Source organism: Motacilla alba, chromosome 5 (genome assembly GCF_015832195.1).
Source record: "Motacilla alba alba isolate MOTALB_02 chromosome 5, Motacilla_alba_V1.0_pri, whole genome shotgun sequence".
Taxonomy (NCBI): Eukaryota; Metazoa; Chordata; class Aves; order Passeriformes; family Motacillidae; genus Motacilla; species Motacilla alba.
Window position 1 is genome coordinate 26,255,222 of NC_052020.1, and position 16,522 is coordinate 26,271,743.

The 16,522-nt window shown below is 44.2% G+C and overlaps 1 protein-coding gene across 3 annotated transcripts in view; it reads right to left on the minus strand.

The window, feature by feature from the left end:
• The window catches only part of CDAN1 (codanin 1), a 31,961-nt gene extending 15,458 nt beyond the window's left edge, over positions 1 to 16,503 (minus strand). For 2 of the 3 annotated variants that reach the window (XM_038139044.1, XM_038139043.1), the window contains exons 1-12: positions 16,215 to 16,345; positions 12,940 to 13,640; positions 11,193 to 11,399; positions 8,668 to 8,861; positions 8,115 to 8,234; positions 7,160 to 7,238; positions 6,649 to 6,769; positions 5,524 to 5,633; positions 4,747 to 4,836; positions 3,638 to 3,713; positions 1,436 to 1,644; positions 691 to 805 (exon numbers count right to left, since the gene is read on the minus strand). In XM_038139044.1, coding sequence (XP_037994972.1) covers positions 691 to 805; positions 1,436 to 1,644; positions 3,638 to 3,713; positions 4,747 to 4,836; positions 5,524 to 5,633; positions 6,649 to 6,769; positions 7,160 to 7,238; positions 8,115 to 8,234; positions 8,668 to 8,861; positions 11,193 to 11,399; positions 12,940 to 13,640; positions 16,215 to 16,310 — 2,118 coding nt within the window. In that variant the 5' untranslated portion in view covers positions 16,311 to 16,345. Of the gene's footprint in view, positions 1 to 690; positions 806 to 1,435; positions 1,645 to 3,637; positions 3,714 to 4,746; positions 4,837 to 5,523; positions 5,634 to 6,648; positions 6,770 to 7,159; positions 7,239 to 8,114; positions 8,235 to 8,667; positions 8,862 to 11,192; positions 11,400 to 12,939; positions 13,641 to 16,214 lie in introns of all 3 variants that reach the window. The other variant, XM_038139042.1, reaches the window with a different exon arrangement.
• Between the last annotated feature and the right edge of the window lie 19 nt (positions 16,504 to 16,522).

A 16,522-nucleotide genomic window follows, 5' to 3' on the forward strand; every position in this document is an offset into this window, starting at 1 on the left:
AGGTAAGTTTCCAAAATACATATTTATCAAGTATTTTAAATTGCTTCTGTCTCCATTGCTTCACCTCTTCACAAGAAGGAATTATTCAAGACCTTTCTAAAACAAGTAGCTGCTCAATCATATCTTTGCGTTAAGAACTTTGGAGTCAATGAGAGGCAGAGCTGATCTCACATTTTCTCCTTTATTTCTCACATTTTCTCACCACTACTCTGCAAGTCTCCATCAACCTTTGGCTACTACTTTGCTAAAAGACTATAGGCTGTGACACCTCTGATATACAGACTTGAAGAAACATCTGTATACCTATGAACAGGGATGACTACAAATTCAATATAACTTTTCCTTCTATATGGAAAAGTAACAAGGAACTTAATGCAATGGGGTGGCACAACTGGATGTGGTTATTTCATTGATTTAACACAGGTTATAACAACCTAAAGAGGAGGCTTTCACACCCATTCTGCACTCATGACAGTTCTATGAAGCACCCTGAAGCACTCAGGTAAGTGGCAAGGGGTTCAGACAAATAAGCAAATTGCAGAGTTATGACAAAACCAAACGAAGAAGCTCTTGTCCTGTAAAAACCATGGTGGAAGCTCCAAGCAACTCATAATCAAGCCAGTAATTGTTTGACTACTGGAACAGCTCAGAGAAATTCCTGACAGATGTGTATGCACAAAGCAAGCCTACCTGTTCCTCCATATCTGCTTCCCCATCACCGTGCTCGTGCTCCACCAGAGTAAGACCATTCAGTTCGAGTATCTTCAGGCACAGACTATCCATCAGGTGCTGATTGAACTGGTAACTTCAGCAAAAGATGATGATGATTTAGACTGGGCTGAAAACAGCAGTAAAACCTCAACTAACACACTGCAGAATTTTGAGCTTGTCCCGTGAGTTGTAACAAGCATGAGCAGACATAAGACATAACACACTGACAGACAAGATAGCAAGAGAGAAGACTTAGGACTGGCTGACCACCTTCATTTCCACTCTTCTTTTGTACTTTTTCAGAGATGCTATGTAACAAGTCTCAGCATAAGGATAATAAGATCAATCTGCCAAAGGAGGAATCTATAAAATAACTGAATTTAAGATTAAAATCTCCCATAAATTACAATTCTCTTATGCAGTGAATTGTGAAAAACTTATTAAACAAAATCATGAACCCGGCTTTGTCCTGTACACCTTGGCTTCATGCACTGTCACACAGGAAGCATTTGTCCAGTCCAGTGTCCTTGCTAGGTAGCACTGCATGCCTTGGCACTGGGAAATGCTGACAGCTCCAAAACAATATTATGGGTTTATAGAAGAAAAACCATTACCATATAATCTAGTCCCAAACTTTCTGGAAAACTCTCTGCTGCAAGAGAAACATGCTGGTGCTTCCACTGCCCACACATTTCAAAGGGAACAGCAAGCCCAGGCTGCTCACCTTCCAGCACTAAGGATGAAGTCCCTGAAGAACTGTTGGCACCCTGGGAATGAAGGGGGTGGACAGGGCCCTCTGATGCTCTGAGGAACAACAAATCTTTCCTGCAGCCTCTTCAGACGGCTCAGGTTATCAGAGCCCAGCATATTAAGGACATCCTGGTCTGGTGTGTCTCCCCAGCTTGCACCACCACCAATAGGACCTTTGCACATCTGTAGGAAACAGAAAGAGTAGTGAGGTGGAATATTCGTAACAAGGCATCATTTCATTTCATCTCTCACCCAGCACATTATCCCTTCCTCACAAGACTGTTTTTGGAGTAATCCACACATGTTCTTTCCTGGTGCCCAGGAACATACAGAACAACTCTTCCTCATGCCAAATCATGCCACCCACCTTGGCCAACACAGCCTAGAGGTCTTGGGAGATGGAATTCCAATCCTACAAATCTAACTAGGGTATATCTAGCAGGATACATGTGGATATGTGGAGAGAATACCTATCACTCTCACAATCTTCATGAAGCACTCAGGAGGATCTTTAGCTCAGTCTGCAAGGCCCATGATGCTGCACTACATATTCCCAGAGCAGGTTTTCCTGAACTTCCATAGAGTTAAATAAAATTTAAAAATTAATGCCCCACTACCCCAAACACACAGATACAACTCACGACAAAAAGAATTACAGAACTGCAGAACTGTTAAAAAGGGCCCTCTGGGATCATCTAATCCAACCCTCTTGTTCAGTCAGGCTCAGCCTCCTGACCTGTCAGTAAACACAACTGAGAAAAATCTCACTCCTTCTTCTTCATTCCCTCCCAGCAAGTATTTATAACAGCGCTAAGACAACCTGGAGCCTTCTCTTCTCCATGCTGAATACTCCCAGGTCTCAGCATTTTTTCTAACACAAAAAAATGCTTGGTGCCTTAATCATTTACAAAGCCCTGAGCTGGACTTGCTCTAGTAAGTCTGTATCTTTCTTTCCTTGCGCCGGTGAGCCCCAGACTGGACACAGCACTCCAGACTAGCAGACCTAGCAAATACTCAGCAACAGGAAAAGTTGACTGCATATCCCTACATCTAAGTCATGATAGTTTTAATGAGAGAGATCATAATAAAAAGAAGCAACATTTAAGAATGTCTATCAAGTGAGTAAGTACTAGGTCCATTTATTCCAAACAGAGCATCCTCACCTCCCCAAGGGAACATCTTGCTACACTTCTCTACCTTTAAATTATCAGGCCTTGACACAAGTCCTCAGTCTCGGTTCATTTCTGCAAGAGTATCATAATACACACAAGATTCTGCAAATCACTTCCCACACAGACACATTGGATCCATTGAAGACACCAGTTTAGATCTTAGGCTACCCTTGTGAAATCCTGCAGTCTTCATTAAGAAGGCACAGATACAAAGGAGAAATACAGCACCCATGACTAATTAAATCCTATTGATGCAACAAAGTTAATCTTACCTCTTTCCCCCAATTTCCATGAACACACCCATACAATCAGACAGGTCATTGATGCAAACTCAGACTTGACACTAGAGGAATTTACAACATTCCAACAGCTTGCAACTTCTGGCAATGTGTGTGAGCTAACACTCAAGGTGAGGTTCTCTGGCTGTTTTGTTCTCCAAAAGGAGTCCACCAATAAGCCACACATCTACAGAGAATACAGTGAATCTTCTTCTTCATTTATCTACTTACAATAAAGTCAGATGATGCTTGAAATTGGCCAAACCCCCACCTCCCCCCCAAACTACAACAGCAATACTGTACCAAAACCAGCCTGTTGAGTGTTACACAGAAGAACCAGAGATTTTTTGCACTCATGCTGCTAACAAACATAACTGGGAACCTCTGCACTTGACAAATGCCAAAATACATCCCTAAAATTTCCAGAAACTAGAACTGTACTAAAATTAGAAGGACAAAGTAAATAGCCATGAAGAATGAATGCTTATAACTCATGATGTTCTCAGCATGCCTTATTCCTGATTTAAAGAGACTTCATTGGTAATTTATCACTGATTATTTCTGAAGAAGGAAAGATATTCCCAACCTGAAAACTTGTCTCTCCCCAAAAGAGCTTCAATAGGAAAATCTCAAAGAAGCTTACAAGACATGGCTTGTTTTCTCAGGCCAAGGAAGGATCAAATCTGCTTCGATGCATACAGTCGTTAAACAACCCAAGTAATTTACCTGGATAAGCTGCTTCTGAAAGAGCCTGGCAAAATGGCTGTGGTTGCAGGTTGCAGATAGGTGAGCCATCATGGCCCTGTGAAGGAAAACATGATCAAATTCTGACTGGAACTTTGTGGTACAAAAAACAGTGTTCTAACATCAAACTATAACAAAAGCATAAAAAACCTACTTTTAAGAAAGCAATCTCCAAAGGCCATTGAAAAAAGGCAATATTTTTATAACTCAGTTTCCCAGGCATGGAGTCCTACTTGCTGCTGACACAGAAACAAAAATTTTCCCTGTGTACCTGCAGAGCAAACACAGCTCTAGAGGTAAAAAGAATCTCTTCTTCAATAATGTTATTTAGAAAAAATAATAAACTCATTCAGCTCCCACTCTTCCCTGCCCAGAAAGTTGAGAGCTCACACATATGAAGTAAGGAAACAGCAATAGTGCTACTTCCGATGCACCAAAATTTCTCCATTTAAGCTTCAGCCTTGTTTTGCTCTTGTGGTGAAATGCCACCTACATACAGGTTACTTAAGTAGGCTGGTGGTTGAGACTAACACAGAAACCCACAAGGCAACTGCTTTCAATGCTATAATAGTTTCTTTATATATACTGCATTTTGATAAAGCAATAAATGAATAAACAGGCGGCTTTCCACAGAAAGAGACACAGTCTTGTTTTCAGAGCCAATGCACTAGACCCCCTGAAATAATTAGAAGAGTGAAGAGCTTCTGAACATAAAACACACTTCTCCCCACTTAAGAGGAGGCTGACATGGAAAACATGACATGCACACACAAGTGTATATAATAACAATGTTCAGACAATACACTGGTTTTGAGAGTAGCTCTTTCTGTGATTATGAAAGGGAAAGATCAACATCACGACTGATCAAATTAGGCCCCTGCCACTCATGGCTTGTTTCTTTAAGGTAAAGGTTGATATTTTAAGTTCAGAAGGAAGTGTACATGGGCAGCCTCTTCCAAGCAGCACACAGCACCCTGCAGAGCAGTGCAGAAGACCAAGCAGGACATGGAACTAAGGATGCCAAGTGCAGCATGATTCACCAGCAATTCGGCTACATTAAAGAGCTAGCTGAAGATGCTTAAGACTCCTACCTGATCCTGTTGCCCAGAACTCTTTCAAAGTCCCAGCCAGTTTTCTCATTGTTATCCTCCCATTCACGCAGAAGTTCATAAAATATATCCCTGCAAACCAAGATATTTAAGGGAATGAATTCCCACTCTTGAAATTTTGAAGCAACAACAGAGCATTAATTGTTCCAAAGCTTCCCAGCAAGAATCTACCTCAGATTAAGTAATTCCAGCCTCCAAGCATTCAGATACCTTTGAAAAACTCATAAATGTTAGCAGTACTTCAGTGAGTTTCCATTTTCCATGTCTTTGAAAGGAAGTGCTTAAGCTTGTTATGCCCAATCTATGATGGAATGACCAAAACAGCCATTACTAGACAGACATAGTGAAGAGGCAGCAAAGAATAAGCCACATGAAGTAATACCTATGAGAAAAAGAAAAGGACCAAGACAACTTGTCATTCTGCCTTCACCCTGTCGCTGCAAGCATGGAGGGAGGCAGCAGGAAGAATAAAAGCATACCAGATATATATGCAGAAGCAATCCAGTAGGGTGACACACTGTACTGGCATTATCAGAAGTCTCAATAACTCCTGAAGAATTAGGTTGTTCTTCTCTAAAGACATTAACCATTTAGTTCCTGCAGTCAATATGGACAAAGACTTTTTTTCATGTAATTAGAGCAAAAATTCAAGATTTTTTCTACGGCATATAGCATACATGAGACATTCTTAATGTCTTTTAGTCACAATCATGCAGAGGTTATACCCTTGAGCATCCAGGAAGAGTAGAAGAAACTTACCTTTGTTTCTTAAATATGTGAAATGCTCTGTCACTGGGAAAGTTAGAGCGATTATCAGTTTCTGGCTGAAAAGAAACAGACTGTACAGAGCATGGCAGCAGGAGAGACACCTGTTGAAAATATAAAGGCAGCCATTAAGCTAATGGAAGTCCCTAAACAATCTGAGACCAAGAAAAAAAAAGCAGGGAAAAGGCACGGTTAGGAAACAAGTATCACTAGCTGAGTTGTTCAGACACATTACTTCCCAACTGCTAACTAGTGGCAAACACCAACTTTAACAATCTACATTGGGCTACAGAGGCAGAATCACTCAACATTAGATAAACAAAGTATCTGGTCCCCTTAAATCTCTGCTGACCAGATTGCAACCAGTATTGATGCAGTGCAGAAAGACCCACAAACAGTTGAAGTATACTTTCAATGTAGGGCTTGAGAAAATTCTGGATCCTGGCTGGCAATTTCTGTTACCTTACTCTTTCTCCTTACTGTTCTTCAAGTAACAAGACCTTTATTTACAATTTCAACGCTCAGCTACTGACAAGTCCCAATCTCAGTACCCTGTCCTTTCCTTGCCCACAGTAATTTCCATTTTTAAAAGATGGATGAAATGAGATGCAAAATACATTTCTACCACCCAATTCCTAGCAACCAAACTGGTTCCCTAACCCAGCTTGGAATTGATCACACAAGGGAACAATTTTTCCCAGTCTGGATTGTCTCCTGTGAACTGTTGTTTGCCTAAAAAGAGTCCATATCTGTGAAACAAATCCAAATCTTTGAAACTATCTTCTAATATTGCACCTAACTAATCATTCTCCTGGGATCCATGTTTATTAGGTGAGAATTTCAAAAGCAAAACTTGACCCTGTCAAAGTCTCTGGCTGAGGTCAGGGCCTGGAGCACAACATAAGGCTAGCCAGCAGTGATTCACAGCTAACAATCACTGGACCCAGCAACTCATTCACCCAGTGACAAGAAAAAAAAAAGTAGCTTTTAGACAGTTTCTAAAGACAACACAACAAGATGAAATAGAAGGAATGAGAATTAATATCAAAGCCATTGCAAATAAAAGAACAACAACACAAAGGCTTGAAGCAATGTCACTTAGGGTCTGAAAAATTTTACCTTAGCTGTGCTGCTTTCATAAGCCTGCCTGAGCCTCTTGTGCAAGGTGGGAGAAAACGATGCAATCCGCTCATTTTCGGCCAAAAGCTTCAGCATCCCCTTTTCTAAACGGGAAATAATTCTGCCAAGAGAATGGGGATAAAGCTCAGAGAGACAGACAGACATACACAACACATGAGCAGTTCTAAAGAAATGCTTATGTTTATGTTTTGGAATGCTGCCAAGTAAAGAGTTTTAAAGGACATGTACCAGCAGGAAATCCTACTGGCATCTGTATTTGTTATCATTCTCATTGCACGACTTTCCCATTCTTGCACAATTACAACAAAGTTCAGTGGACACATCAGTGCAAGGAAACCCACAGACATCCAAATCCAGGTCAAGCGGTATGTTTTCAAGAAAAATTAAAAACTCTGTGCCTTTAACTGGTAAAGTTCTACAACCCAAGCACACTTGCTTAATCCTACACACAACTGAAGACACAAGCAGATGAAAAAAGAATTCAACTCACTCATATTGATAATCCAAGACTTGAACAGCAAAATAAACACAGTTGTGCACACTTTCAAAATGCTGTCTCCCTGACACATCTAAGAGGAAAAAAGAAACATGAGACAACAGTACCTTTTACCATTTATAAATTAAAGGACCAACAATTTGCTTTTAAGCAAAGTAGGAACTGACATATCCAAAAATAATCTTCCAGAGTCCTATTCAATTTTCAGAAGTTGCCATTCCCTGTCCTTGCTATACTAAAGGCAATTGAATTGTTTCATGCTGTATGGGAAAGAAAAGACTCTTTCTCAATGTTCTGAACAACAGTGAGCAGATACAGGACAAGAAAAGCAGAACAAATACAAACAATCATTAAATGGTGCTCCCATAGCTGAAGATTTCATGTTCCTAATCTCAGCCCTAAGAATCAAAGAGTAGCAAAACAAAGGTCAATCAAATTGAGGCACGTGGGGGTGAGGAGGGTGTGGTGGGTCTCATCCTAAAGCCACTCTTTTGGTTCTACTATCCATATCAAAGTACTAATCACATCAAGCTTAAGGCTGAATTCGCCAAAAACCAAATGGAACAATACAGCTGGATCCTGTGCACTCAGATCCAAATCTGGAGCTTAATAAACACATAGCAGGTCAACAGCACATTTGAGTAGCAGGATCAATGGAGAAACAACTCCAGCACATCTGTCCTTCCCTCTAAAAGTCAGTGATAGGAAGTAGCTACAGCAAATCTCGCACAATAGCAGAAAACGAGATTCAAACAGCAACTAGCAACCCCACTCTATCATACTGTGGAAGCACTTCCCATACACGCATGACTTCTGCCAGCATCTCAGATGAGTCCCACAGCGGTAACAAGGCATTTTCATGTAATTTAAGAATAACTGTCCAAGCTACTCTACAACACTTTCTCACTCTATGGAAGCAAGATTCTTTCCCTTCATTACTGCTGCTTACCTCTATTTCTTTCACTGATTTCAGGGTCACTATCCCCATCTTCTGCAGTAGAAGTGCCTTTAGATGTCAACAGTTGCAGAACGAAAAACAGTTCCAGAAAAATATTTGGTACCAAGTTTTCTGGGAGAGAGTAATTGACATGTTAAAGGTGGATTACTCAATACTGTCCTGCTTTAATACACAAAGGTAAAAAGATAGATTCCTGTTCTGTGGTAGTCAGCAAAGAGTTGTCTCCCCACAATATGATACTGTGATACAGTGTAGATCAGCATGAGAAAGATGGGTTAGGGAACAGTCTGGTTTCAGATGGGACATACAACTTCAGTCTACTGCAGCTCAGAGTACTGCAACAGGCCCACCATCTTCCCTACACTTTTGCCAAGTATTCATTTATTTTAATAATTGTATCAGCTAACTTTCTTTTTCCAGATGTCATTTGTTTGTACACTGTAACTATCCCACAGCTTCTACTTCCTATCTATCTCCCTCCCACAACACATATGCAAGTTCAAAGCTCAAAGAAAGGTCAGTCTCACATCTTCGGTGTCCTCACCTGCTATACATGATGAATAGAGCTGTGCCAGACACTCCAACTGTTTCTTGCAGGAAACCTTAGCAGGATTTGCACAGGTCACCAAATGGCTTTCAGCAGGAAGGCTGGCACTGCGAGTGTAGCTAGGCTTAGTTGGAGTACAAGGATCAAAAGATATCCCTGCAGGAGAAGATGCCTGGTGCAGCAATTTGCATCTGAAATTCAAGAGCAGCAACTTAACCACGTGACTGAGGATGATCTAGAGCAGCCATGCAGCCAGAAGACATCTTTCTCTTCCAGTGTAGCATGAAGGAAATCCTGCAATAACTAAACCATGTCATTTATACTGTCTAAAGCAGCTTTTAGCATGACAGTAATTTAAGTCATCTTTATCTAACAGAGAATAGATCTTGGGGTTAGCACGCAAAAGACTAAAGAATCCCATTCAAATTCCAACTCTGTTAAAATAGTGCAGCACTTTGACCAAATTAACCAACTAACATATGTTATTGCTTCTCTCATCTGAACTGGTACTTGTTAAGGACAGGGAATCTGTTAGAGACCAGGTCCTAAAAATCTTATTTTCATGTACAGTTTCTGACAGCTAGACACTTTAAAACATCTATAAACATAAAGCTCACATCCACCCCTTTGGCATAGATGTAAAGTAATGACACTCTGAGAAAACCCAATACCACTTAATTGGAAAGGCAACCCAACAGCTGATGAAATCCCTGACTGGCAAGTTAAACAACAGAAGGAAGAAACTACTTTGACTGCTGGATTCTAAGTCAACAATGATCACTCAGTTAAATACAGAGACATTGTACAAAACTGTATCTAGAGAGGTCATCCAAAATGCAACACCAGAGTAGCATATGTAACACACATGAGAAACAGGACACAAGGCAGTAACAGCAGTATCAAATGATTGTCAAAGATTCCAATGGAACATTTACACTTGGAACATCACACTACCTCTTGCCACACTGTCTCAAAAGTGTCAGATTTAAGTCACTTTAAGGGCTCTGAGAAGTCAGAAACATTTTTACCTGCAGCAAAGAACCTTATCTATTGACCTATTTCTGGCAAAATTGCTGTGATGAGGAACAACTGGTCCCAAAATAGAGAAGTAGAAAAATTACCAACAGCTTCCTTGCAATGAACATAATCAACCAACTGAAGAAAATTATTGAGTAATAGATAGAACTGAAGAAAATAATTCAATAAGTACTTTGTGATCTCACCCAAGGGGTGAGCCCACCACTAAATACATTGCGACCTCACCCAAGGCAAGTTTCCAATAATGCAGTTCTTCACTTCACTGTGCTTCACTTCTGCCCCTGTGCTGTCACCTACCTCAGGATGAAATTCACCTTTTGCCCTTGCTCAAAGGGATCCAGCTGGCTGAAGACTGCCTTACTTCTGTACTTCACCACAACTGCGGACACAGCAGCAACTCCCAGCTTTCAAATATGATGGGTCAGATGAGAATATCACTTCATGGGCAAAATCCAACCAACCACATACTGCTATTTCACTGACTTCAGCTGATACACATTATTGGGACACTTCAGATAGAATTCAGACTGGACTAGGTGCTAGACTTAAGTGCAGAGTGGCAGGTTTGAATCCTGAGCACTTCTGCTACAGGTTCAGTACAAGCAGTAATTCATTAGACTCTACCGGATGGGTTTCAGCCAGTTCTGGTCCCACTGAAGTGAACTGCAAAACTTAGCAGGAAAAGAATTACACCCATGTGTCCTGAGGAGTTTCCCCAAGAACAAAACCTACAAAGAACAGCAACAGCTCTCTCAGCAATTATAAATAAACAACAGTGCAAGCTACTGCACTTTGGTTTTTTTTCTAAGTATCAATCTTCACAGACTACCAGTGACACCATTTTACAAGCAATAAAAGTCACACACTAACCAAACAGCAGAGATAAAATTAGAACCTAGAATTCACTTCATCTGACAGCAATTTTCAACAGATAACTGCAACAGTAATCTTTAAAACAGAATCTCAAGTGCCCGTATTCTGTTTTCTCTGACTGCAAGCTTCTGTTAGTCTACCTACCTTGCAAGACCATTAACACTTTCCACACATTTGCATCACTAACTCATTTTCTCCAAACCAATGTGTTTTGGTGCAACCTTCAAACACAGTCTAATTACACCCAACTGCTTTGCCTGTGCAATCTAAGGAAAGATGCACAGGAGATAGCCACACATTAATTTCCATTAAGAGGAAATCTCATAAAAGCAGTGAGGACTGACTACACTTTTGAAGTGAGCGTCATTGTTCCAGAGTCAGCACACCTCTAAACATGAGCTAAGTGCATTAATATCCTAGTCTGATAGCACAAACAAACTTGGCTTTAGGCAAATTACAGTTTAAGGTCACCAATATCTGGTTTGGACATTCTTCTGTCATTTTCACTTTGTCCTGGCCATGCCCCCTCCTGGCTACTGAAAAATTAACCCTGTCCTGGCTGGAACCAGGACACAAGGGAATTAAGAATCAGCCCCCTGCTCAGACTGTACCGTTCTTTCTTCAGCATCTCCCTCTCCTCTTGAAGGCTGTTGCTTATCACAGATGAGAGGTTTCCTTCCTGGACAGCAGCAAAGGCCTCAAGGCTCGAGGCTGGAGACCGGCTGACGGGCGTAGAAGTGAAACAGGTCTTTGGTTTCGAGAGGGGCCGCTCAGCACTCACAGGAGTTGGGTTGATTCGCCTCGATGGTTTGCTTTTGCTGAAAAGAAGAGAAGCAATTCCACTAAAATCAAGCTCAACAACAACAAAAAATTTCAGTCTCAAGACAAAGGAATCTAATGCTAAAACAAAATGGATGTTGAGTTGGGATATTAAATTTCTAAACTGTACCTATAATTATCCATTTTATTCTATCACTGAAAGAAAAAGTCACAGAGCTATAGACTGCTACAAACAACCCACTGAACCTGCAGCAAAATTAATTATCAAATAGCAAGCCATCTAACAGGTACCACAGTTCCACACAACCCTTCCAAATGTTTCTAATTTGCAGGACACGATATGCCCACTTTTAGTAAGAAACTGCTGGTGAATTCATGTCTAATATGATCAGGAGAAAAAAAAAAGAAACAAACCAAAATCAATCAAGTTGCCACTGTCTATAAGTGAGAGTCCAGGCTCCCAAGTTACATCAGGCTGTTTAAGTTCAGGGAAACTCATCCTTCTTACATAAAATGCTTGAATTTGTCCTTCAGGAATAGGCTTGGCAAACTAGCAAAAAACCACTAAAAAATGGAAATGGATACAGAAACATAAAGCACCACAGAAATGCTGGTTGCTACATATTAACTGCTAAGGTGTTCTTAAAATCACTGTAACATTGATTTCCAAAGACTTGTGATCTCTTTCTTCCTTCTTTTTCCTAGCTGAGCATTAATGCAATCGAGGAAGCGAGACTTGCTGGCTGTGCTGGAAACACACCTTATCTCCCTTGGCCAAAGCATCACCTAGAGCATGACCCAGACCCTGCATTTGGATTTGCTGTATAGACTCACTCATTTTTAGCTGGAATTTTGCATGTCCAACTAGAAAGTCCCACTTTCAGAGAGCAGTGACTGATATATGGAGCAAACAGGCTGACACAAGGCTTTGTATTTGGTAATGAGGATTTTAAAGAATGCAAAGACAAAGATTAAAGGACTGAGGCAACCACAACAAAACAGCTGCCCCAAAGCTTAGCTGAAGTCACCAAGGAGACCAGGGCTTGCTGCAGCCCAAGAACACAGCCTGCTATTTTGTCCACAATTACACAGCACAAACGAGGCTGCACACTAACATCTGCTACCAGAAGGCACAGAAGATCAATCCAAGACTTTTTTTGCTAGCATCAGTAAAGCTGAAGAGCCTTCCAGGATAGCTCTTCCTTACCAACTGATATTGTGTTAAATGAGAGACATGAAGAGCCAAGATAACGCTGACTCTTTAGAACACGCAAGGACAAAGATGTGCTCAGCTTTGTATCAGCTGGGCTGTGCACTGGCAAGCTGCAGGCAGCATCACAAGCAAGAGGCAAAAGAGGTTTCCTGGGTGAGTCCACAGAGAGGAAACCTGACTCCCTGTCAAGGCAATATTCCCCTCCCTACGTGGTGACCAGAACAAAGCAGTTCTGACCACGTTTCCAAGAAGCCAGGTACTGTGTATTACAGCCTCTTCTGCATCTGCACACCCACAACAGCTGGTCAAGGAGCTGCAACCTGTAGCACAATCCCAGTGACACAGCGAGGCAGACTCGCTCTTACTTTGTCCAGCCAGAGGCAGCACCCATGGGCGGAAACTCCTCCAAGTTGTTAAGGTTTAGCTGGCTGGGTGGGGATCGGGCAGAAACAAGAGGCACTTCACTCCGCTTCCTTCTCCCTCCACTCCACGATCCACTGTCACTCTTTCCATCCTCCTCTTCAGCAAGAGAACGCCCCAAATCGCGAGCTACCTGCCGGCCAGAGGCACCGACCGAGCTGCTGCCTTTCCTGCGGCCCCGTCTCACGGGCAGGGCTTCGGGCGTGGCCGTGAGGAAGCTCCCCAGGCTGGCCTTCTGAGAGGACCGCTTCTCACCGTGGTGGAGCACGGGGCTGTGCCCAAAGCTCGGGCTGCCGCTGGAGACCACGCTGGGGAAATCACCGTAAGGGCTAGACAGGTTCGACCCAGAAAAGGAAGAGGAACCACTGGATGCTGCAGCAGGAGAAAAGCTGGTATCTGTGGTGCAGGCGGTCACTGAAGTCCTTTGAGAAAAGAGCTGCACTCGGCTGCTGGTTGCATGGCCTGCCCTCCTTTCTGATCCTGTCCTGTGGCTCCCATGAGCCTTGGAATTAGGAGTTTTAGCAGGAGTAGGGGGTCCATTAGTCAGGATCTGGCTGGTCTGCTCCCTTAAAAAATTCAGCAGAAAAGGCACAAAATCTTTCTGAAGCAAGCTAAGAGATACCAGCTTGTCATGGATGTGGTTCTCCTACAAGAGAAATAGAAAAAAAATTAATATAAAGATGCCATCTGATTCTTTCTGTCCAAGTACCCAGACACATTTAAGTAGTAATTTTGGGATTTCGATACACAATCAATAAAAACCAACATGACTTGTCAAAATACATCACTGAAATCCAAGCAACCATAGTGCTGGTCACAGACCTGAAAATCAGCCTACACACAAGCCATTTTGGCACAGGTTTTCAGATGGAGTCATTCACTTTGGTCTCTGATTGGAAAATAGTGGAACTGTTCCATGGAAACGTCAGTAATACTCTCTGCAGCTATGGCCAGGGAGGACTTGGAGCAACTGAAACCCCTAAGTTCAATGTTTTGAAAAACATCAATACTGAAAGCACCTAATTCTAACAGAAAAACCTACAATCTGCAAGGTCTCTGTGTCCTGTTTTTCTGTGAATGCCGCCTGCTCCCACAGAGGGGTGCTGTAACAACAAGCGTCGAAGCACCTGGAGTCCTGCAGCCAAATACAAGACCAAAGCTGCTCTTCCATTTCAACTAAATAATTTTGCTCGAGACCTCACAGAGGTCTAAACAGAGACTGTGCAACTTTAAGGTATATGAGAAACTTAAACAAAAACCCCACCACTGATTCAACACATTTGAAATCTGAACAGGTGGCATTGATCTTGCAAAGGTAAATCCAGACAAAAATTACTTCACGCTACATGCACAGTTTGAAGTTTTGTACCCTGGGTAAAAATTCTTTTGTTCCTAACACTCCATCAGGTTTCTGTTTCCTCTCAATGGGATTCAGCAACATTTGCAACAACAGAAGAAGTTCTCAAAGGCAGCAATTTTTTCCTTACAAATGCTGAAAGCATTTCATACATGCTCCAGTACAGTTATATTCACAACCCTAACTGATGAAAAGTCAAGAAACCAACACTATTTCTGAAGGTGGTTTCTTCATGAAAGAAAAAAGTGAAAATTAACACGCCTGTAACTGGGCTCACACAATCTTCAACACCGATACTAAAATTCATATTTTAAAGCGTGAGACTAATTCAGCTCCTTGGAGAAGTGTGAAATTCTGACACAGCCCAGATAACAAGCCAAGCAGCCAACAATCAGTGAAAAAGCACAGCTCAGAATACAACCCCCATGAGGCATCAGAAGATCATCTCCAGCCCAAAACTGCCACAAGAGCTAGAGCAAGACATGGCCTAGCATTTTCTTCCCCTAGAATTAGCATGGGGGCACAAAGATTATTACAGTCTATGCTATGCATACGGTTGGGTAGTTTCTCCAACTTTTCAGAGCACAACCTATTCTCACTTGTCTTTCTCTGCCCAAGTTAACTGAGGTTTGGTTCCTCCACAACTGGGTAACAGCAACCTGCCAACAGCTGCCAGCTGCAAACCTCCCACTTGCTTTCTCATGCTGAATTAACTGCACTGCTCTCAACAGCAAAAGGCAGCAAGAAATTCCCTTGCAAAGGCAAACTTTTTGACCTCCCCACCCCTCACCCACACCCTGGTGCTAGTTGAGCTGCCAGGATCTCAAACCTCATAATGTCCACAGGTCTGCTTCTGCAAGTTACAGCTGAAGAAATACCACACAACATAGAAGTGCTGGTCCATTCTTCCCACACGTTTAGGATGACAGCAATACCCAATTAGCTCATGGGGGTGACACCAGTGAGTTTTGATTTTAGAACTAGGTAGCACTATGCAAGGGGCTCGGGTAGAAGATGCTTTAAATACCAATTGGGTTTTTTTGTGTTATTCTCTATGTGAAACATAAGCACTCCTAGTCTATCTACAGTTACAAATGTTTTTATTTCCACAAGAAACCCCAATCATTCGTTACAAAACTCAGCCAACAAGCACCCTCTCCCAGCCCGCAAAGATCCTCCTCAAGGTCCAGGCGGGACGAACACCCAGCCGGGAGGCGCGCTGGCGCCGGCACAGAGCCACCACCAAGCCCGGGCGCTGACAGCCTCGTCCTTGTTTCACCGCTACCTTCCTCCGCAAAGATGCGGGAAGCGTCACCCCTGGTGTCACCGCGTTCCCTCAGGACACCAGCTGTGCCGTGCTGCGCTGCCCACCCCTCGTCCCGCCGGGCTCTGCGCTGGCACACGGCGCCCCGGGCTCCCGGCGCTTCCCGCGCCCGCGGGGCCTCCCCGCTCCCGCCCCGGAGCCGCGCGGCGCCACCGCCCGCCGGAGACCGCCCGGCGCCGGCGGCGCTGAGCTCCGGCGGGCTCAGCGCCGCGCATCCCAGCGGGTTTCACACGCCCGCCGGGCAGCTCCCGGCACAGCTCCCCGCCGGCGGCCTCGCCTTCCCGCCGCCGTGCCCGGAGCCCGCCCGCGCCGGGGGCGGCGCCGCCGGCGGCTCGATAGGCGCGCGGCCGCGGAGCGGCACCTGACGGGGCCCCGGGCGGACCCACGCGGGCTTCGCCCCTCACAGCAGCGCGGGGCGGACAAACTTTCCCGCACGGCCCCGGCCCGCGGCAGCGGCGGGCGCCGGGGGAGTGGCGCGGCTGCGGGCCCGGCCCCGCGGGAGCCCGGGCGCTGCGGGCGGACGACCTAGCGCGCGTTACCTCAGCCGGGCGGTGGCCGGGGCCGTGCCGGAGCCACCGCACCACGGCGCTGACCGGCACCTCCTCCTGCAGCAGCAGCTCCAAAACCGCCGCCATTCCCGGCCGCGCTCCCGCCGAGCACGCGCACAACCCGCGCCGGGGGCGGGCCCGGCGTGTCCCCCCTTCCCGCGGGGGCGGCGCCGAGCGGGGATTCCCGCCGGGGAGGCGGGCGGGGGCCGCGCCCCCTCCCCATGTCAACACGCGGGGCACGGGGCGCCTGCGCCGGTCCGTGCGCGTCTTTTCCTCTCATGCGCGGTATTTCCTTCCCC